At 25.9% G+C, this 23,629-nt stretch overlaps 1 protein-coding gene across 1 annotated transcript; it reads left to right on the forward strand.

Annotated features, from left to right (window-relative positions):
• Positions 1-501: 501 nt before the first annotated feature.
• LOC129608911 (protein Wnt-6) lies at positions 502-23,414 on the forward strand. The gene is made up of 4 exons (XM_055520703.1): positions 502-644; positions 22,050-22,270; positions 22,342-22,784; positions 22,944-23,414. The coding sequence occupies exons 1-4, from the start codon at positions 580-582 to the stop codon at positions 23,412-23,414; spliced, it is 1,200 nt and encodes a 399-aa protein (XP_055376678.1). The 5' UTR covers positions 502-579.
• The last annotated feature ends 215 nt before the right edge of the window (positions 23,415-23,629 follow it).

Here is a 23,629-nt window from a genome sequence, read left to right on the forward strand (position 1 = left end):
AAAATATAAAAATTAAATTACAATATGAAAATGAAAATAAGGAAAAGAAAAATTATAAATAAATTTTAAGTGAAATTTTAATGATGCGATGATAATGATGAGAAAAGAATTTAATTGAAAGAAACGAGAAAAATTAAGAAATAATAATGAAAATAAATGAAGAATGAAAGAAAGAAAGAGAAAATAAAAGAAAATTTTGAATGAATAAAAATTTGTATATAGAATCTAAAGTGTACAACTTATATATATACGCATATATTTACATATACTTGTACAAATATTTACATACATTTAAATGTATAATAATAGAGTGGAATTGCTTTAAATTTGAAATTGATAATGTGGTATGGATAATACGGTAATGTAATTCAACACACGACTTCTTTTTTTCGTGAAATAAAAAACTATACTATAAGAAATTTCAATATAAAATCATGTATTAGAATTTATCTGAATTTTCAACCATACTTAATTAAAATTTAGTTAATTTGTTCAAATTACTTAAATACATTTTTAAATTTAATAAAAAAATTTTATTTTTGTGAAAAACAATCATAACTATTCAATTAAGAAAGGATAATGAATTGGTTTATTGTATTGGGATTTTTTGCATTTGTTTTGATGCCATTAACTGGAAATGGAAGGTAAGAATATAAAAAAAAAATTTATAAATTATAATTTTACATACGATTATATAATTTTATGGTTTTAAGCAGAAATTTTTCTAAGTCGGAAATAAAAATTGAGTTTTAAGTAAATTATAATTGGGAATACTTAAATTTGTGAATGATAAATAAAAATTTTTTGAGTGAATTTGTATAAATTGAAGTATAGAAAATATGGAATTGTGATAAAATTGAAAAATTTGACTTAAATGGTTTTTGCTTTTAACCACAAGAATATTCATGTATGTAGAATATAAGGGGCACATTTTATTTTTAAATATTTTTAAACAATTATTTATTGAATTAAGATGAAAATTCGGATCACCGGAAATTTCTTTAGAATTCGTTGTATTAAAGACAGCGGTGATGATATATTACCCCAAAACTTATAATGACCATTAGATTACCAATGGAGCTTTCGGAGAAATTGTAATTTAAGTCGAATAATTTCAAAAGTCGAATCTTAAAATTTGACAGAATGAGAAATAAATATGTCGGAGAACTCAAAATTACAGCGAAAAGAAAATATTTTATATTTGCGAATTGCAATTTGAATTGTGTGAGTGGTTCAGGTTTGCGATCTCCTGTCTTATCTAAAACATAATTCGTATTTTTTTTTTATTTTGTGTAACTTTGGAGTACCCATCGAGTCAAAAGTGTTTTTTTTTGTTTGCGCAATTTAAAATTTGTTTTGACCTATACCTGCATCAGGTTGCACCTATACCTGCAACATGAGAATTTTTGTTTAAAAAATTGTTCAATATAGAATGTAAGCTGGTTTTGAAAGTTTAGTTAACAAATTCTTTCAAAATTTTTTAAAATACATACTTACCCTTTCTATATACATAATTCATTTTACTGCATATATGATTTGATTTCTTTAATTTAAAATTTCTGCTATTTTTAGTTGAGTATACGATAATGTTCATTTGGTAATCTTGGAAAACCTGTCTATTTTTTATCTATATACATATTTTTTTTACATATTTTCCTTTTTATCTATACAGACATATGTCTGCTTACCTTATTCCATATGGAAGACTATCGTTGTACATTTTGTATGCGATAATATATTTTTATCTGTACCGGTTTATGCTAATCATTTCATCTCACCAGTTTTGTTTTTGTCCTTTTATTTCTGTTTGTAAACTAATGAATAACACTTACGATTTTACATTACATCTTAATTTTCTTAGGTTTTGTACTTATATCGAATTTCTCTACATTTTTGTATATATATATAGATGTGTATGTGTACATATATACATTAATAATTACAAGTTTACACTGATGTGACTTTACTGATAAAAAAACGGACAATTTGTTGACATTTAAGAGTTTTTGACGAATTCTTTTATGTACTTTTTTTTTTTACTATTAACAAATTTATAAGTGTTTTTACATGGAGTTGCCATGTTGTTTGAGGATTTTTTTTTTTGGAACATTGATGCCTTAATTAATTATTCAGGCGTGAAGAAAACGATAAATTATTAAAATAAAGTAGATTATTCAGTTTACTGTTTTAAATGTTCTGATTAATTAGAAAAAAGCTGAAGAATTGTTCAGATCCTGTTAAAATTTTATAGCTTTTTTAGTTCAATTTTTGATCTATATACATTTTTGATGTAAACTTAAATTTTTGATATTGTTTCTACGGTAATCATTAAACAGGGCCATTATATAGAAATGTTATGTAAGTAATGCAAGCAACGACTCTAGGTCTCGAATTTTTAAAAATTTTGATTTTAAATGTCTAAAAATTAGCAAGTCGAAAAATGGAAATTGTTCGAAAATTTTTTGTTCGTTTGGTCTCATTTTCATCAACTTGTCTGGAGAATGCAAGAGTAAAGTATTACAAATTAAGATCACACTCAGGATTTCAAGTAATCCCATATACACGTGTATGCGTACGTAAATTGATTGATATGTAAATACTTGGTTTAAAGTAAATGCACAATTATATTATATTAAGGTGTTGATTCCTCTTCTAAGTGTATAACACGTTAAATTACTTTTTAAAACTTACCTTAGTCAGTAAACAGAGTATATATACTTGGCAAACTTATAGAAATAATTTGTTACAAGAATATTAATATTCAAAATACTGAAGATTTTTATGCAATAGCAAAGGCAACAACACCAACAACACAACAACAGTATAATAATTAAAATAGAAACAAAAATAAAAAAAAAACAATTGAAAAATTCTGTCTAACTGTCTTATCTTACATCAAAAATGTCAAAAGGTTTGTTGTCATATGATGAAGAGAAAGAAACAGAAGACAAAAACAAAAAGAAAAAGAGAAAAAAAATATTTCATAGGAAGTTTACATAACGTGCGTTTTTATTTTTTCTCATTTTTTGATTTTTTGGTAGATGTTTTTAGGAAAATTTTTCTTCTTTTTATTTTTCTATGCTAGTAGATTAAAAAAATTATGAAATTCTCGTATAGGCAAACATATAGGTAAAATTCAGGTAAAAGTGAGATAATATTGTATAATAACTGAAAATATATGAAAATGGGACATTTAAACAGCAATAAAACAAAAAAAAAGAAACAAAAGTTAGAAGAAGAATACAAGGTGGAAATGCAAATAGACGTGCGTTGCATGCGAGGATCATTTATTGATACTTCTCATCTCTTTGCTATTGTGTTGCAGTTGTTGTCATAAAATTTTGTTTTTATTTGTAGGAATGTCAGTTTTTCTTTTATGATATATATATTTTAACTAAAATACTCAGAGTATAATAACAACAATGACAATAAAGAGCAAATATGAAAGCAAATAATGAAATGTAAAGAAAAGTGTGGGAAAATTGAGAAAAAAAAAATAAAAATTTTTTTTTTTTGGTTTTTTTTCAATTAGATCCAGAGTATAAAATTTTGTCTTGTCTTAAAATATTTTTCTATGAGTAACATGTATATATACAAAATATATGCACACGCATACTTGTTTGCTTACAATATACATACATTATGTAGAATTTAATGACTTTGTAGTTAAACAGGCAGTCTTAATTTTCAAATCTATAGAATCTATTGTTCGGATAACAAGCTATATTTTATTTTTTTCTATATTGTATTTTAATTTTTTATGTTTTATGTTAATGGTAAACGAATTGTTAAATTAAGCGTCAATTTGAAGTTAGTTTAAATATTATGTAATTTTTTTTTTTTTGCAATTTTGTTTTAAGTACCTAGTTTTCATTGATTGAAATGTAAATAGCGATTGTAAACATTAAGAAAATTATTTTTTTTTTACTTCTTAAAAATTCTTATTAATTAAATTTTGTATAGAAAATATAGGTGAGTCTCAATACGCTTAAGGATGTAATAAAGAAATTCAGGATTGGATTTAGTATTTCTGGCGTCCGTGGGTGATTAATTTTTTTTTTATATTTTGTGAGAAACTATCAATACTTTTAATCAATTTCTTTTTTTTTGTTTTTGTTCCTGCTTTACTCCCCTTGGGAGCAAAAGGCTTCCACAAAGCTTCTCCAACGTTAGAGGCCATTCTTTTTACTTCTGCCCATGTCATTTTAGCCATGGCGATTTCTTTCTTTATTGTTCTTTGCCATCAATTCTTTGGCTGTCCAACACTTCTTCTACTCTGCGGATTCCACTCCAATACTTGTTTTGCGATGGTTTCAGGCGGGCGTCGCAATATATGACCTATCCATCCCCATTTTTTCTTCTTTATAACCTTTGCGATTGGTTCTTGGTGGGTTAAAGCCCAGAGGTCTGTGCTGTTGATTCGTCTGGGCCAGAATACACGGCAGACGATCCTTAGGCTCCCACTTATGAATACCTGCATTTTATTTGTGTATTCATTTTTCACTAGCCATGTTTCGGAGCCATACAACAGGACCGGCTTCACACACGTGTTGAATATTCTCAGTTTTGTATTGCTGGATAAGTGTGAGGATTTCCGTATGGTCCATTATCTGCCGAATGCCGCCTTAGCATGCTTTAGTCTATTTTCAACATCTTCTTTGACCCCTCCGGTTGTCGATATTATACTGCCGAGGTAGTTAAATTGCTTAACATCCCGTATAGCGGCTATATTTATGATGAAGGGGATAGTGTTTGCTGCGTTGATTCGGAGGGATTTGGTTATTTTCGTATTTATTTTCAGACCGACCGCTGCTGCTTTTATATGCAGCTCATTCAATTACTACTTTTAATCAATATTTATTAAAAAGCAGTTTTAGTTTGGAATAATTTGTAATCAAATTTTAAAATATTTCTTAAACAATTCAGTTTGCCCTCTATGGTTTCTCATTAATTCCTCTTTGTCCGTTTATTCACCTGTGTGTTCGGTCGATTGCTTAACTTATAATTTTTTGAATTTTGAGAAAACTTATGGTTTTTTGAGTTTTGCTCAAATTTCTCGGATATTGATAAATATATATCGAGAATATTAATTAAAATATGAAAAAAATGAGTTTTCGGAGGAATTTCGGAATTGTGACATTCGTAATTGTGGCAACTACTATTTATTTCATTAAGATGGGCTGCCATTTTTGAATATTAATATAGTTTTAATTAGGTAAAATAGCATGGATTATTTTGCAAGCAATGAATTTACTTACAACGTTATTGTTACAGTCACACAATTATTTAATATTTACGTATATAGTAACTTTTAAATGTCATTTCATCAAATTTTGACAACAGGAACTGCTAATTTTTAAATCTAAATTCATATAATTTTAAATTTAAATAATTTCATTAACCAAATGTTTTGGCAACGAAAAATCTTAATAAAATTCATCATTTTCATATGGCTTAATTAAATAGAAAACATATGCTATGTACGTAAAAAGAGTAAAAGAGAAAGAAAAATAAGAAACAAAAATTAATAAACCTAACAATGACTTTTCGTGTCTCATCTGATATCTAATTAGCAAAAGAAAAGATTTGAAAACATTAACAATACTTTAATGTTTTTTGGTTTATTTTTTTTTTCATTTGACGGCAATCAACAATTTATTTTTGTTGTTTAATTGTTGCTTTTGGTTGTTCCTTTGATATTTTCTATATTTCAATTAGAAATCGTACTGCATTTTACAAATTTAACTAATGTACTTTCATTAATTTTGAATAAAATGCGTTTACATAGATACATAAAATTATTTTCAAAATGAAATTAAAAAATAAATGATATTTTAGTCCCTTCAATTATCAGATTATCAGTGAGCTGGCAAATATTGGATAATTTGTTCAATTTATTGTTATGTGAGCCAAATTTAGATAAAGTGAGTCGACTTTCGATTGATAAAACTGATTTAATATACACAATAATTCTCGTTATTTTAAGACAGCATTTACTGCTAGAGGCCGTAGTATACGAGAGATAAAAAAATAATTAGCTCTAAGTATTAGAAATCGTACTGGATTCTTATTTCTAACTCCAAACTAAACCAAAACACATAATTGTTTGATCTAAAAAATATAATTTTTTTGGTTTTGATGTTTTATACAAAAGTAAATATTTAGGTTACTTGTACTATTGTGAATTTTCGTTTTAATGTTTGGCTTTAGATTGTTTTTGGTAAATTCTTTATTTTAAACGCATACCTTCTAAATTTCGATAGTGTGATGTTTAAAGTTTACATAGAGCAACATTTTAATAAAATACAAAATTGTGATAAATAAAACATTTATTTTGTGACAGCTGCTTCCGATATTTTGCGTTCTGTTGAATGCCATGTTAGATTCGTTGACGTATAATGTTTTTCATAGATTTGAATCGTATTTTTCTAATTTTCTTATCAAAATCGTATAATTTTAAGTTGACTCATTGCTCTATCATTTAAGACTCTTTATTAACCTCTCCGACTACAATCAAATTGACTATGATTCATCAATTTGATAATGAGTGTATTATAAACGATAAATTTTGTCTTAATACTTTTAAAACAAATTGATGAATAATCTCAATTTTTAGCACAATAAATTATTAATTGCACACTTTTCGGAAAATGTAGTATTTAAAATTATAAAAGTGTGCAAATGTTTTTTGTTGCCCCAGTGAAAAGATATAAAGTCATTTGAATCGTTAAAATATATTATTTGATCTAATCCTATTATATAGTGCATCATATATATGTACACATGTTTTTCTTGGATGAAATTCAAAAATAAAAATACCCAAAATAATATTTTATAAATTCTGTATTGTAAGTACATTGAGAAAAAAAAAATTCTATTACTCAATAAATTTTGGCAAAAGTATTTTAATTTTGTTTTTAAATAAAAAGGAAAATAATTAAAAAAAAAAAATAAATTGAATTTTCATTCATTAAAGAAATTCATTCACATTTCATTCAGGCGTCACAACAAAAAGTGGTTTTTATTTTTCATAACACTTATGCATTTTGTAATATTAGTTTTGCATCGAAATTACATTTTGATAAATGTAAAAAATAAATTATTTTAATAAGGTAGAATTATTATCATTATCTATATCGCATACTTAAGGAAATTTAAAATTTATAGATTTTAATAAAAACATCAAATAATATTAATAAAAATACTGAAAATAGTGAAAAATGTGTAAGAGGAAGCGAGAAAGATATTTGTGTATCTTCATTCCATATTGCATGTTTTTTATTGATCATATTAAAATTTTAAATTTTAGTATTGTAAAGGGCTCTCTTTGTGAGACAATCAGCCCTATCATGAATTCCGCTCGTAGAATTTTCTACGAATTACGAACTTAGCTATGACTTAGACTTTTAAGTGATCACAAATTCTTTTCGTAGACATTATGAATCAGCAATGGCAACACAATTTTTTGAGTGCCAAAAACACCATTTTATTTCAACTGTCAAATGTTCATTTATGTTTTTTGTTGCTAATTGAGTACACAAATTTGATAAAAAGGGATAGTTTTTAAGAACGAACTACTGCAGCCTTTTTTAGTTTTTGAGTATTTTTGAAAAAATTTTCCTTTCATTTCCTTTCAGAGTAGTTGGAAGAACTCAAAATCAAACAAAAATATTGAAAACTTGAAAATTTAAAAGAACCACTTTCTTTAAATTGCTTTTTGCGTGTGATTATTTCTTTCGTAGACTTTTGAGAGTTATTTTTACTACTAACGAAATTTATGATTACTGTATTAATTCGTAGTAGAATTTTAGTGTTTCGGAAATGAGAATGTGAAATTCGTAATTCTCCGAATTTCGGAGCTACGAACGAAATTTATAATAGGGCTGAATATGTTATTTTTAATTTCAATTATAGTTGAAAAAGTACTTTCAAATGAGCAATCGTTAAAAAACTATAAACTGAACAGAATATTAATTCAGGAACACTTCACTTTTCTATATTTTAATTATTAGATATTCCAGCAATGAAATGAAAATGAAAACGTTTTCTGCTATGTAGCTCAGTAAAATCCAAAAAGTGCTAGTTTTTTAACAACTTGTCTTAAAGAGTAAATGGAATGGAATGTATTTTTCTCCACTACATCAGTATTTAACACAAAATATATAAAAGTTGTAGCGGCATTAAATAATATAGAGAGATAAGCTTTGAATATCACGTCATTTTCAATAACGTTTTAGAACGTATACATTGAAGTTTAATAACTTCGGCTCAAATTTTATTTGATCAGACGGACTAATTGAATTAGGATATGGCGTTAATATCGTTTCCTTAGCTCAGCTTTTTTGCTGGAAGTAGCAAAAATTGCCATCAATAATTAATTTTGTTTTTATTTTTCTTTTGTCCGATTGTTCTGATACTAAGAAAAATTACTTAATTTCCGCAAAAAGGAAAAAAACAGAAAAACATAATTAAAAATCAGAAATAAAATTTTAGCAATTTGTAAAAATTGCATAGAAAAATTGACAAAATTATTTTTGGTTGCCAAAAAAAAAAAAAAAACAAGAAATCTTAAAAACTTAAATTACATGATCTCATCTTAAAATGTCATATTCTTACGTCATTTGTAATTTTTTTTGAAGCCAAAGGAAATTAAAAAAAAAAAATTTTTTTAATGTATTAAATTATTTTAGAACAACTTGTAACACATGATGTACTCAGCAATGTCATGGAGGTGACTTAAAATAAATTAAAAATGCTTTGAAATAAATTTATAAGTTTATTCAAAAATTTTGACATTATATAAGATTTTCAATATTTTATGCAATTTCTTAAAATTTATATTCACATCAACTGAAATTAATAAATATAAAAAACGAGAACAGGTTGAGTTGACCGTGTCAACTTTGTGATACGCGAATGAATGATTTTAAGAGTTGTATTGTAATTCCCATACTGTTTCATATGACCTTGTTTTCTTTATGTGTACATTGGTACTTTATGCGTATATGTGTTCATATAATATATAACAGTTACTGAAAATATTCAAATTAAGACTTTTGAAGTTGTATAGCAGCTACTACTAGGAATCAAGAAATTTCAACTGGTTTTATGAAATATAACAGTTACAATAATATACTTGCTTGTGTTAAATTTTGACATCATAGCTTTAACTTAACTTCTGAGATATTATAGCGTAATAACTTTTGAAGTTCTATTCTAACTACCCGATCCACTGTCTCCATGACATCCAATTAAAATGGGATTCCGATATTAATTATAATAAATCATTTTTGAGTTGTCATTGAGCCGAGCGGACAAACGGTCAGACATGGTTATTGGCTCACAATTCGACGCTGATCAAAACCATACACTTATGTCTATATGTCAGACCATTATTTGTTAGCATTACAAACGGTAAGTGTGTAATAAGATTGAATTTAAAATTTAATTTTGAAAATTGATTGAAATTATTTCCTTATATATAAAAGAAATTCTATTAATAGCAAATTCAAATGGCGCCTAGTATTGTTTTCATGTAATTCTAGGAAACATTTATCTTAGAGCAAGACTATATTATTTTTATCTAATTTTATTCTAACTTATGTCTTTGATATTTACGTATGTATAAATTGCCTTACAAAAGAAATTTTTAACGAATTATTATTGCATATTATTCAAAATTCCTATATGCGCATGTACATACACAGTTTTAGATTACAAACGAACTATACTTTAATTAAAAACAAAAAAGTTTTATCATACGCCTCCGATAGCAGCACCAATATCAAATCTAATCAAAACTGTTTATTCATATGAATGACATTTTTGTCAACTATTTGTTTTATTTTATTTAATTTGAATTAAATTATTTTATAAATCATTTAATATTATTTTATGTTAAATTATTAAAAATCAAATGCCATGTTATGTACAAATATCAATTAATTATTTTAGCATGCAGACATTTGTCATTGATTAAATTAGAATATTGAAAAGTTTTACTCTCAAAACCATAACATTTTTATAATTTTTTAATACAGATAATTAAAATTTCGCATTAATTTAATAAGTTAGAAGAGCAACAAGGTTATTATGACTGATACATGCATGTAGGCCCATGGGACTACAATAATCACAATAATAAGAAGAATGACAAAAATTTTATAATGAAATGCTAGACAAAGAAATAAATAAATGTTTTTGTTTTGAGACCGCTTGTCCGCTTTTATAGGCGACAACAAACTAACACGTTGTATGTGCTTTTTTTGTTCGTATGCAAAATTTTTCTGATATCTTTTTTTCGAATTTTCGATGTTTGCGATACCCTATATACACAAATACACGTTCATATAAAAATATTCAAAATTATCTTAGATTAATCATAAAAAGTGCATTTATTTTTTGATCGGACACTAAAATTTAATTATCCGTAAAGGTTTTGTACTCGTTAAATGTTTTTTTTTTTGCTGTTATTTTTAATTAGAATAAAATAAAAAATTAAAATATTAAAAATAAATGATTTTCTGCATTTTTTTTTTTTAGAATTACAAGCAATTTATATACAAAACAAGTTTGAAGAGTTCTTTTGTATATGAGAGGAAATAAATTAAATGGCAACTACCTTAATAAATAATGGTGTTTAGAACATTTCAAAAAAGTTGTTTTAAAATTGCTTTTCCGTGCGTCTGTCCATTTAGGAAAATTCGTAATAAAAATCTGAAATATCCCTAACAAATGGATTTTACATTATTTGGAACAAAATTTCTGTATTGAACTAAATTTTCACGCACCTCCCTTTCTCAACAAGCTATGTAGCTCAGTAAAATCCAAAAAGTGCCAGTTTTTTAACAACTTGTTTTAAAGAGTCAACTTATTTTAAGTGTGAAATTTTGAAAAGTCAAAAACTATTTAGTGGCTTAATTAAATTAGAACTTCTTATAATTTGGAAAATATTTTCTAATAGGAAATCCTTCCTTTCTAATATTCCTCCCAAATGTATGCAACAAAATGTATTAATTTCTTTTTTTATTTTTGCCTTTAATATTGTGAGGCGCTTATGTTTCTACTTGAGCTATCGCAATGAAATATGCTACTTTACAAACCATTCATTTGATCAAATGTATTTTTGTATATATAATTGTGTATACATTTTGTGTATATGTATTTGAAAGTATTGACATGGACGTTATGGATGCTTACACACGTGATCCGATTCTGTCATCAGAAAATCTTTTAGAAAAAGAGGAGGCGCGCGGCGCACACATTCAAAATTACAAAGTTTTTAGAAAAAAAAAATGTGGAAAAAATATAGAAAAAGCAGGTGATGATCTCATTTCCTTGATTTTTTTCTTTCTTTTTTTCATATAATTATTGGCGGTAATTGGCAAAATCTCTTCAATTGCTAATCAAGCGAGATAAAAATTATTTTAATTAATTTTTGAAACATTTATAGGGTTTTGAAAAAAAAGATTTTTTTTTCAATAAAATATCAAAATACTCGCGTACATACACCTAAATGTTGATATTTTTGCCAAATTTATTTCTATTTTCTATTTTTCATGTAATTTATCATAAATTAAGAATAAGTTGAACCATTTGATGGGTTGAAGATGTTGCAGAAATTGAATTAGATTGGGTAGATGCCAATTTTTTTTTTCTTTCTTTCACATCTTCCTTTTTCATTTAAAAAAAAAATTACATATACACATTTAACATACATAAATACTAAATAGGAATGAAAAGTGCATAAGATGTAAAAATAAAAAAAATAAGTAAAAATAAATCATTTTCCGATTCTTTAGCTCCGTTTTGTCTGTCAGTATAATTATATGCAGCAATCAAATTAGAATATGTGGTTCAAGGTTAAGTGTAAAAGTTGGTTTGATCTTATTTTAGTTGCATTAACAAAACTAAAGAAAATTGTTGATGAAAAGAAGAAGGCAAAAATGTAGGCATAAATGAAAATTATAATTATTTTTAGTGTTAGATATTTGGGGGTGGGAAAGGTAAAAAAAAAAAATAAGTAATTGAAATGCAGAAATGAATAAATAAATAAAAATTTATTGAATTTTTTTAATGTTTGGCAAGTTTTTATTTTGAATAATTTTTCTTTTCACTGATTTTGGTTTATTATTTAATATTTATATATGTGTTTGTATTATTTTAATTTCATGAGGTGAGAAATTGGATTTGCATTTACCTGTTTATATATTTTTTATAATTTTCTTATTAAATAATTTTTAAAATATTTTTTATATTAATAATGCAATCATTTATGAAATTCAATGTTTGTTCATAAGTTTACGTACATTTTGAGTCTATTTTTTTTGTAATTTTCAAGGGTGTTTTAGGGGAAATTTCATATGCTTGGAATAAGTTTTTCACATGATTAAGAAATACACTCTGTGTAGACATTTTTTTTAATTAAAAAAAAAAGGAATTTTAGCATTTTTATTTCTGATTCTTATCTAATACTTTTTATTTAAGGTCTATGATACAGCTTTGCGATACTAGAATTCTGTTTGCAATTACGTACTTTCGCAATTATTTATTTTTAATTATTTTTCGTGATTATACCACCGGTTCTTTAACCAAAGGGACTCAGGTTCAAGCCTCGGTCAGGTATTATATTCTATATTATAGCGTAATGCACAATACTTAGAAAATAACCCTAAATGTTTAATATAAAGAAAAAAAAAACTGCAGCAGGCTAGCCACCTACCTGGTTAAAACTCCATGACGCAATTGAACTGGGGACTATCGCTGATTTCACATGCTCCTCCTAGGAGTATAAAGAAGGAAAAAAATCAGAATGGTAACCACAAAACTTGGAATAATTTGTTTAATTAAACTGTTATATTTTTTTGTTAGAAATCTTTTCGTACTTTTCTCTTCCAAGTTATCCATTGCTTAATGCAAGCACAATATCACCTAATTTTTTTTATTGATATTTTATTAAATTTCGTGCAAAAGAACGTCAATAACTTTTATCGAAAAATCCAGTTGTTTGGATTAATCTGAGTTAATCAGTAATTTAAATTAAGAAATACTCCGAAAAGTATGCAAAAAGATATTACAATAATATATTTTATATATTAACCCTAAAAAACTTTAAATTCATCAGCATTTTCTTAAACTCAACTCATTAACGGTACAATTTTTAAAAAATCCTCCTAAGTGTATGCAATAAATACGATGTTACACTCCAATATTTCAAAACTTTGATTTATTAATACCGAAACATTTAAATGGTTATTGCATTTGGTTTTCTTTGTTTTGTGCTCTTAGAAACTTTAAATGATATTAAAATATGTCCTCTTTATAAATGAAATGAAACGGTTTATGTGCATTTCGTCAATTAAAATTTTAAACTTTTTTTGAGTATTTTGATGGCTTTTTTTTTTTTTTAAATAAGTGTAGCGTAATATTCGAATATAGTACGTAACTTTGTTGCTTTATTAATCTTTCTGAGAAACCGAAAATAGTAATTTATTTTCATTTGACTACTTTTATCTATGCCTAGATTAATTTCAACGATTACCAATAGTATTTTATTTATTTCCTTCTTAAAACATAAGATTATTTTTATTTATTTTGAGGTTTTAATCAAATTCTTACATATTGCAATCATTATAAAGAAAAAATGTATTTTAAATGTTTTTATGTCATAAAATTTCATTTTTAATTAATGTTCAGGTTCTAAAAAATTAATTTTTATTAAAAATATATTAGAAGATTTGATCATCTTAATCCATTTTTAATTACATTCAATCTCAATTCAATCTCAGGCCAATCTCATATATGCAATTATTGTGTTTTGCTTTTTATTTCCAATAGTATACGATTTGACCAATTACATTCAGTTAGGTGATTAGGATTAAGTTAATGAAATGAAAACAAATTTTTATATCCCCAGTTTTGCGTAATGCCACAAATAAAATTTTATATTTTACGATAACTGACTTTTATATTTTCTACTCGTAGAGTACTAACAATAACGCATCTGCAAAGATTGTAAAATTTCTTGTTCTTCAATTTTTTTTTTTTGTTTTTATTATACTTTGATTTCATTGCGCGTAGAAATATTTTTGTTTTTATTTCCATACTATCAAAGCGTTTAAGATTTAGAATTAAATGCTATGGATTTTTTTTCTCTGTTAATTATTATTTTTGGTTAGGTGTGTGGAAAAAGTTCGAAAAATATAATATCGGATTTTAATGGATTTGAATATTCAGCGAATTGCAGGCAAATGTCTAAATGTTATCGTAACAAGCGTGTATAATTAAATTTGTACTATACTACTTGTAGCTGTACTACTTTAGAAATAAAATTTAATTATACCCGTACAACCGAGTTTTCGACGTTTATTATTAATTTACCAATCAGTTTGTAAAATAGAGTTTTGAGGTATAGGTATATATGTAGATAAATATATTTGATTGTAGTTAAATTCCAAATCAATATTGTTATGTCCGTCCCAGAAATAATTCAAAAATGCATTGAACTAAGCTGACAAAATTTATATGAATTCCTTATAGCTGTAACTGAAGGAACTGTATTTATTGCGATTATAAGTTCTTACAATAGCTGCCATTAAACTTCAACAATTTAGTAATATATTAACTACTCAAATCATAGTCATAGATATTCTTACAGGAAATTTCAAAAAATTTATTGGGTACACCTCGATTTTCGCTTTAAGAGGTTTGGTAACAGGGCCCACATTCCATGTTCTACGTGTCGCCAGTAGTACTCGAAAAAGTGGTAACCATGATGTTCGAACTAGTTTTGACAAATGTTGATGACATTGTGTAATGCTTTGTCAATTATAAAATCCAATATTAAAAAATTATTGGTTTCTATAATTTTTACTTATCCTCATTTCACTAAAAAACTACAAAAATATTAAAAAAGTGAATTTTATTTTTTTATAAATTTGTTATACTTTTGTTAGTTTAATTTTATTGACTCTGTTTAGAAATTTTTTTTTACGATCAATTATTGAACGCATAAAAATTCAAGAGATAATACAGAATCTTTATTTCATTAAACAATATTTTTTTCCGTGTATTTCATTTCTTTTATGAATTCAATGAGTGTGTGCGGTATCCCCGAAAAAAAAAATATGATTTGGTAACTAAAAAGAAGAAGAAAAACAAAGTATTGAGGCTGGTTCTAATATTCAATTTATTGATTTCCAATTTATGAACTAGAAATATTAAAAAATATGAAAAAAGCAAAAAAAAAAATTAAAATTTTTGTGTACAGATTTCAAAAATTTTTATACATACATGTACATAAAAAAAAATATATAGAACCCAGAAGAAAAAAAAATACATAATAAAAATGGTAAAATAGAAATTTTACGACTTAAAAGTCATTAAAAATATAATCAGGCATGACAGATTGGATAAACATAAGACGTGGCCATGTTTATCCATGAGAAGAAAATAACGTAAGGTGCCAAAATGTAAAGATGAGAAATGTTTTTCCTTTCTGAATATTTTGTAATATTTCATGTTCGTTCTGAAAACAATACGATAAAACAAATCGTTTTAATTTAATTGTAGGGGGATTTACGTTTTAAGTAGTTCCGGTCTACTTATACACGAATTGATTTCTGTTATCGACGTTTCTTTTAGATTTCGTTTAAGTTTATTTGCAAAATAGCATATTTCCCTTTTAAAATATAAGTCTAGAGCCTTGAATTTACACATTTTTTTAAATAATTCTTTTATTACCATACAATTTTGCATAAATTTAGGAGGAATTATGTTTAATTATTTTTATTTTTTAATTAATATGAAGATATGGTCATTTAATGTATTTACAGCATGAAAAAAATTGCGCCCACAATTTGGATTTTATTGGAGTTCGAAGAAGAAGAGGGAAGGGGGTATAAAAATTTTCTTGTAAAGAATAATTTCTTTGTTTACAAAATTCCAGATTTCTATGTCGAGGGGTGTTAAAATTTCATATGTATGGAAAGAGAGATGGATAGACGCAGTACTACTAATCAGCACATTTTTTTTTTTTCAAAATATGTTAAAAATAATATTAAACACTCAAGGGAAGTTTATTTATTTTAACGTATTAGTTAAAAAACAATTATTGTACAACAAATTATTTAAGTACATTATAGATAAACAATGAAAGACAATTATGATTGTAGAAAGACATAAATTACAACAACAATAATATTTTTATTTTTAACGCGTCAATGTGGCGCAGTGATTTTGTTTTCGAAATCAATTTCAATATTATTTTTGGTTACATGAAAAGTATAAAACTACTGCATTAACGACTGCTATGGATAATTGTAAAAAAAGATATTTTTTTGTTATGTATTCCAAATGAAATCAAATTTTTACAATTAAAATTGTATATCTTTACAATATTGTACTTGACTATTGGCAGGGATTAAAATTAGTTTTGTTTGAAAAACTCTAGTTGACGTCCATCAGTAGAAATGCGAGATGATCATTGCACTGCACTCGTTTTCCATCAATTAAAAATAGCAACATTACTGAAACCGGCAAACCTGTTTCGCGAACATCAAGTGCCGTACCATCATGAACAACAAGAGAATGTTAATATATTTAGCTCTAACAACTAGGAGGGTTCCGATTTCAACACATCAGAGTGGTAGTATAGAAACTGCAGCGTCTGCACTCTCACTAATACATTAAAAACTCTTTCTTTCAGCCTGTATCACTGGATTAGTAGAATACTTTCGTTGTGTGTCACATGCGTGTTTCTAAAGTTTCTGAATTCGCTTAACGTCTTGGCGTTAAAAAATTCGCGCACCAAAGAGTTGCTAAATTTATTTTCCAAACCAAATACACACACCCTATTTATTTCTTTGTTTTTAAAGTTGGTCTGTTTTTTTTCTAGAAACTAATACTATTAAACAATGCGAATTAAACTTGTTCGCGCACTCTTCTTGAATATCATCAGTCATTATTATGTGATCATTGCACAGGTAACTCTACTACTTTAAAGATAAAAATTTACGTTGAATTGAAATAAGAGACTCCTCTGAATCAAATATACAAAAAATAAATTTTTATGAATTAATTTTTAGAAATTTCGTTGTTTATGAGTTTTTATAGTAAATTTTGCTTTTCACAAATTTAATGAATTAAAATTTAAATTGAAAGTTGATATTATCTACGTTTTAAACTTAATGAAAAAAACCACAAACCCAGTACAGTGTAATTAAATCTGCTGTTATAGTTTTATAATAAAACTTCCTTAGCTCGAGCCATTTGAAATGTTACAATAAAGTTTAGGGTAAAAAGAGGGCAAATATAAAAACTAGATAAATAAAAATAACTTTGAACTAAAGAGAGTTTCAGGGAGCCCCAATAACTGTAGTTTGGTAACTGTTACCAAACCAATAACTGTAGTTTGGTAATTGTTTCTACTTTACGTTATAATACGGCATTTTCCTACGTACTTTACATAATATTACGATATCATAATTATTAATATCTACTAATTCAAAAATTTCATTTTAAAATTCAATAAATTATTAATTTAGTAACCCGCATTGTGTATTTCTGTTACATTGGAACATTTTCCGAGAAAATGAATATTATTTTTGAAAATCTAAGCTGTTATTTTGTACATTTTCCAAGAAAGTACATATTATGTGCATTAATTTTTTAAAAGCTTACAACTCTTATACTGAACTAAGCGAATTTCTTTTTAAGTTCAATTAGTTGAAAAATTGAAATGCATCATAAAATTCATATTCCTTTTATTAATTTAAATATTAAATGACTCCCTCTGAGTATTGATCGTAAATTCTTTGAATTTATTCTTAGAGTCTCGTTACACTAAAATATTCTGGCGTGTATTACGGATCTAACGTCTATTTGACTTATTTACCCATTCTCTATGTCGATCTGCTATTTATGAATTCCATTGAAGAAACTTCAACTCTGAAATTATTAGTATCCTATAATAATCACTAAGTTAAATAATAACATTTTGTTATTTGAACTTAAAATACATATAAAAAGTGAATATTTCCAAAAAAAAAATTTTCCTGGAAAAAATATTATTCTTTTATTTTTACGAAAAAAGTATGTTTTTGACCTTATTCCACTCTTTTTTTCTAAAAACTTTTACTACATGCTATAATAAGTAAAAGTTTTTTTTTTATATAGCCGTATATACCAACAAGTGAGTGTGTGCATCTTTTATTTTCTTATCAGACAAAGAAAGTATTTCAACAATTTGTATAAGGTGTGTTTTGTTTTGAGATGATGTTTAGGTGTGCGAATGACAAGACAGTAAATATAGTTAAAAAATCAATTGTTTAAATTGAAGATAAGATATACAACATAAGGTATAAGAGTTTTAGCATACCAAAAATAGAAAAAATTGATAATAGTGTTCATTTGCTTATCAACATTTAAACAAATAGTCTAACAAAATTAATTTAAAATGACTGGAAATGAGTCAGTCATCCGTTTGAGGTGAAATGTATACCTTATGATGTGATTATGAGGTGAAGTGTATACAAGTAATGTTAAATATCATAAAATTTTTCAAAGAGTAATTAAAATATATTTTGATTATTGGAGTTTAATTTGCCTTCACCCACCTTGTTGATGGTGTTTCACATACTAACGAACAATAACAATTAAACGAGCACTTCTTAAGAATATATACAAAGAGATAAAGTGAGATTTAATTTTTTGGTAACTTATAGAAACAAGTAAACACCACATGCAACACTTGAACCTCTTTTGAAGAGGTATTGCAGATTCAAATAAGAGCATTTGAAAAATTAGTTTTCATTCATAATTTAGTATGGATCTTGCTGAACTATTTTCTGTAACCGTTATAATTTTACTGGGGTATCCTGCACTAACTAGAAAGCTCCTATCAAATACCAAGCGCGTATGAAGTATATTTTGCTGAAATGATAAATTCCTTATGGTCGAAAACTATACGCCTCCGCAGGAACGTTAGTCACTTGCTACAGAATGTCAATTACACTAAATCTAGTCCTCCGGTTCCTTCACTTAGTATGATTTTGCATGTGACATATGTCAACATAATAGAACAGTAACTATATATAGGTTATTTAAATATTGAAAAACAAGCTTCAGCTTGTGCATATAACAGTTTAAACCCGGGAAGAAGCAAATAATTATCATATGCCCCTGTTCGCAGGAACCCAAAATTGGATAACTTTATCTTTTCTATCCAATTACACTAAGGCCTAAAAGTACTGCTATATTGAATTTGAAAATAGTAAATGGCATATGTGGAACCCCCTTATACGGAAATTTAAAATGTTAATTCCATAAACGTCCTCAAAATTCTGTTCTTATTAAACTTCACAATAATATAATTGAATTTTTCTAGTAAGTTCAAGATAGAATAATATTATAAACGTCATAGAAGGAATGTAATATTATAAAATATGCAAAATATTTATTATTTTATTAAATCGTTACAGAAAAGAAATTTGGCATAATGATTGATTTTGAATATGGAAATTTGACAGTGGAAAAATACGATCTAGATTGCAATTGCAACAATTTATTTATTTAATGCCAATTTTTCAAGTTTTATATTATATTCGCAATATGTGTGAATGTTTCTTTTCTAAAAATACTTTCAGTATATGTTATGGTTTTACTTAAGTATTATATTAAAATTATAAGTTTTCCTTCAACTTCCGAAAATTTATATACGAGTATGTGTACATAATAATGATGAATTTTTGAAAATTTTAAGAAAAATTAAAATAAATAATTAAATTTATTTCTGTTGACACCTGCATTTTATTAGAATTTTGTGAGTAAATGAGTATATGGAATGAATTAATGTAGGTGTTTTTTTTTTTTCTAGATTGATTTATAGAATAAATATTTATTCAATTGTTGCTATATTGTATATATGGGGGGCTATAAGAGTGATAATTTTATATTTAAATCGAAAATACCATAAAACAGTGTACACATTAAAAATAATTTTTTTTTTTCATATTAAATTATCCAAAATAAATATATTTTGAAAATTAAATTGAATTTATTTTTTTCTTAAAATTTGAACTGATTGATTGATTCTAGATGATTTTTCCAGAATTATTTTAGATAATAAATTGTAATTAGTGGAATAGAATTAAAATTTTTTTTGTTTTTTGTTATAAAAATTACATAAGCCAAAAAAAAATATTGAAAAATACCTGAAAATTTACCTTGAAAATTCTAAATATCTAAAAAAAGAAAGAAAACAATTTCAAACAAATTGTCGTTTTTCTATTGAATTTGAAATTCTCTAGGCTAATTTATTAGACGATTTTTTTCTTCTCAAATTAGAGAAAAGAACTTCAAATTTATTATAGATTTATTTAGTGTTCAAAATAAATTTTCATTCCTTAATGTCAACATAGAATCTTAATTTGTTTATTTTAAGACATTTTGCAGAGAAAAAATTAAACGTAAACTGGAAAATTTATTGTATGTACAATATTAAAATTAAAAGAGAAATAGAATTAAGTGAGAAAAAGTATTAACACTTAACGCCAATACTTAAATGTAAATATTTATAAAAATATTAACAAAAAAAAAACTACTTAAGATCATAGGAATCCCCCAAATTTTCTTTTCATTTTTGATAGTTTTATATCGCAAAAAAATAACGAGACTGCTTTTAAGCATGAAATATAGAAAATAAAAAAAATTTATGTGATTAGCATATGACCGACCGCAATTTCTATGTTCTAGAACTTTTTCTGAAATTTTTATACCCGTACGAACGTATGTTCGAAGGGTATACTAAATTTGCCTTACCGTTTGTAACGCTAAGAAATAACGGTCTTAGATATAGACTCAAGTGTATGTTTTTGATCGGCGTCAAATTCTGAGTTGATTTAGCTTTGTCTGTCCGTCCGTCCGTCCGTCCGTCCGTCCCAACGATAACTCAAAAACTAATTGAGCTAAGTTCACCAAATTTTCACAAATGATTTATTGTAGTAAGTGCCAGAACCCTATTTAAATTGGACATGATCGGGGTACCGGTTCGGGTAGCTGCCATACAACTTCAAAAGTTATTTGGCTATATCTCAGAAACTATTAAAGCTATGATATTGAAATTTCACACAAACAAATATATTAGTAGGGCCAATGTGTCTCATAAAAGTCGTTGAAATTACTTGGCTCCTTCTGGTACCTGCCATACAACTTCAAAAGTTATTTGACTATATCTCAGAAACTATAAAAGTTATGGTATTGAAATTTCACACAAACGAATATATTAGTAAGGCCAATATGCCACATAAAAGTCGTTGAAATTACTTGGCTCCTTCTGGTACCTGCCATACAACTTCAAAAATTATTTGGCTATATTTCAGAAACTATAAAAGCTGTGATATTCAGATTTCACACAAGTGAATATATTAGTAGGGCCGATGTGCTTGATAAAATTCGCTAAAATTTCTTTGCTCTTTCTGGTAGCTGCCATACAACATCAATAGTAGTTTGGCACAACCAGTATTTTGAATAACACATAGTACTGAAATTTTGCATAAATTAATATGGTAATACGGCAACTTAAAGTCATAGTCTGCCCCATAGTTAGTTATGGCACATTAGTTATTCGCACATAGGATAACAAATTCGTACGGGTATCACAGAGTTGACAAGGTCAACTCTATTTTTTTTCTCGTTTCAAATAGATCTCTTTAGTGTAAAGCTTATTCAGTTTTACAAGTGTATATGAAATAGAGTAGAATTATTGAATCTTAAGTGTTATTAACATGCTAGTTTATACGCCCCCAAATAATCTAAATTTGGTTCTTAGCACGAATTCACTTTCTTCAAAGTTTATAAAAATAAAATTTTAGAGTTTTACAAAATGTACAAAATTCTCGAGTTTTACAAAATGTACAAATGAACATTTATTATTTATCATTAGTTTCTATCACAAATGTTGAAATATTTTGAATCCATTTAGAAGTTAAGTAATATTTATAGAAATCTATTTTATACTCTAAAATATTTTTAAAAAAAATTTATTATTTTAGAGCTGCCGGTAATAATTTACTTCTGGATCCAGATGCAGTATGTAATAAACCGCATCGTGTACGAGGAAAAATTGCAGAAATTTGCAAACATAAAACAACTTTATTAAAAGAAATAAAAAAAGGAATTAGTTTAGGATTTGGAGAATGTGAAATACAATTCAAATATAATCGATGGAATTGTTCAACTTTATTAAGAAGTATGAGAAAAATATTAATGAAAGGTAAACATTACTATAGTCAAAACAATTAGATTTTTATTTAGATGAAAAAATTATTTTTATTAAATACATAGAAACAAAAGAAGCTGCTTTTGTTAATGCTATAACATCAGCTGGTATAACATATGCGGTAACAAAAGCATGTACAACTGGTGCATTAGTTGAATGTTCTTGTGATAAAAATCATTTGAGACGTAACAAATATATTATAACGGAACCATTTGATGAAAGAAAAAATTCAATAGAAGAATATAAATATGAAAATCAAAGTACGAAACGTATTAGACGTAGAAAAGTGAATAATCGAGAGAAATTAAATCAGAATCGAAAACAGAGACGAGAAGAAAAATTATTAAAATCTTTAAAATTACCAGATGGTGATTGGGAATGGGGTGGTTGTGGTGATAATGTACAATTTGGTTTTAGAAAATCAAGAGATTTTCTTGATTCCCGATATAGACGTAGAAGTGATATAACAACATTAGTTAGACTTCATAATAATAATGCTGGACGTATGGTAAGTAAAATAATAAAATAATATAATAGAAAAGGACGTTTTTCCTTCTAAGTTCACAAATACAAGGTAACAAAAGTTCAATTCACTTAATGAAGAACTTAGAATGAAAAAGATCCTGCTCATTTAAATGATATTTAATTTTTTTTTCTATATTTATAGGCTGTTCGAGATAATATGCGTTTAGATTGTAAATGCCATGGTTTATCTGGATCATGTACAATGAAAACATGTTGGTTAAAAATGCCATCATTTCATGAAATTGGTACAATATTAAAAGAACGTTATAATAATGCATTAAAAGTTAGTTCACATAATGATGGTGATAAATTTATGTTAGAGAAACCAATTATTGGACAAAAAAATCGTATAACAAAATATGATATAATTTATACAGATATATCACCAGATTTTTGTGATTCAAATTATAAGACTGGATCATTGGGTACATATAAACGTGAATGTAATTTAACATCATCCGGTAATGATAATTGTGATACACTCTGTTGTAATCGTGGTTATATTTATCGAACAAATAATGAAAATATTAATTGTAATTGTGTATTTAAATGGTGTTGTGATGTTAAATGTGACATATGTCAACATAATAGAACAGTAACAATATGTAGATAATTTAAATATTATAAAATCATATGAATTATTATAATTATTTTTTATTATGTATATTAAAAAATTTTAAAATTAAATTTTATAATATAAGGGAATTAATGATATTTATATATAGTATAATATTTTAAATTTATTTAGTTTTTAATTAATTAACATAAAATTAATAAATTAACAATGAAATGTATATAATTATAATGTTCTATAATATAATAATTATT

This window comes from Condylostylus longicornis, unplaced genomic scaffold, assembly GCF_029603195.1.
Source record: "Condylostylus longicornis isolate FDR11 unplaced genomic scaffold, ASM2960319v2 ptg000037l, whole genome shotgun sequence".
Taxonomy (NCBI): Eukaryota; Metazoa; Arthropoda; class Insecta; order Diptera; family Dolichopodidae; genus Condylostylus; species Condylostylus longicornis.

Excerpts from the sequence above, each read along its gene's own strand:
- LOC129608911 (XM_055520703.1), top strand. The coding sequence starts at position 580 with ATGAATTGGTTTATTGTATTGGGATTTTTTGCATTTGTTTTGATGCCA. Across the intron at positions 22,271-22,341 it reads GAGAAAAATATTAATGAAAG|AAACAAAAGAAGCTGCTTTT; the intron begins GTAAACATTACT and ends TTAAATACATAG. Across the intron at positions 22,785-22,943 it reads ATAATAATGCTGGACGTATG|GCTGTTCGAGATAATATGCG; the intron begins GTAAGTAAAATA and ends CTATATTTATAG.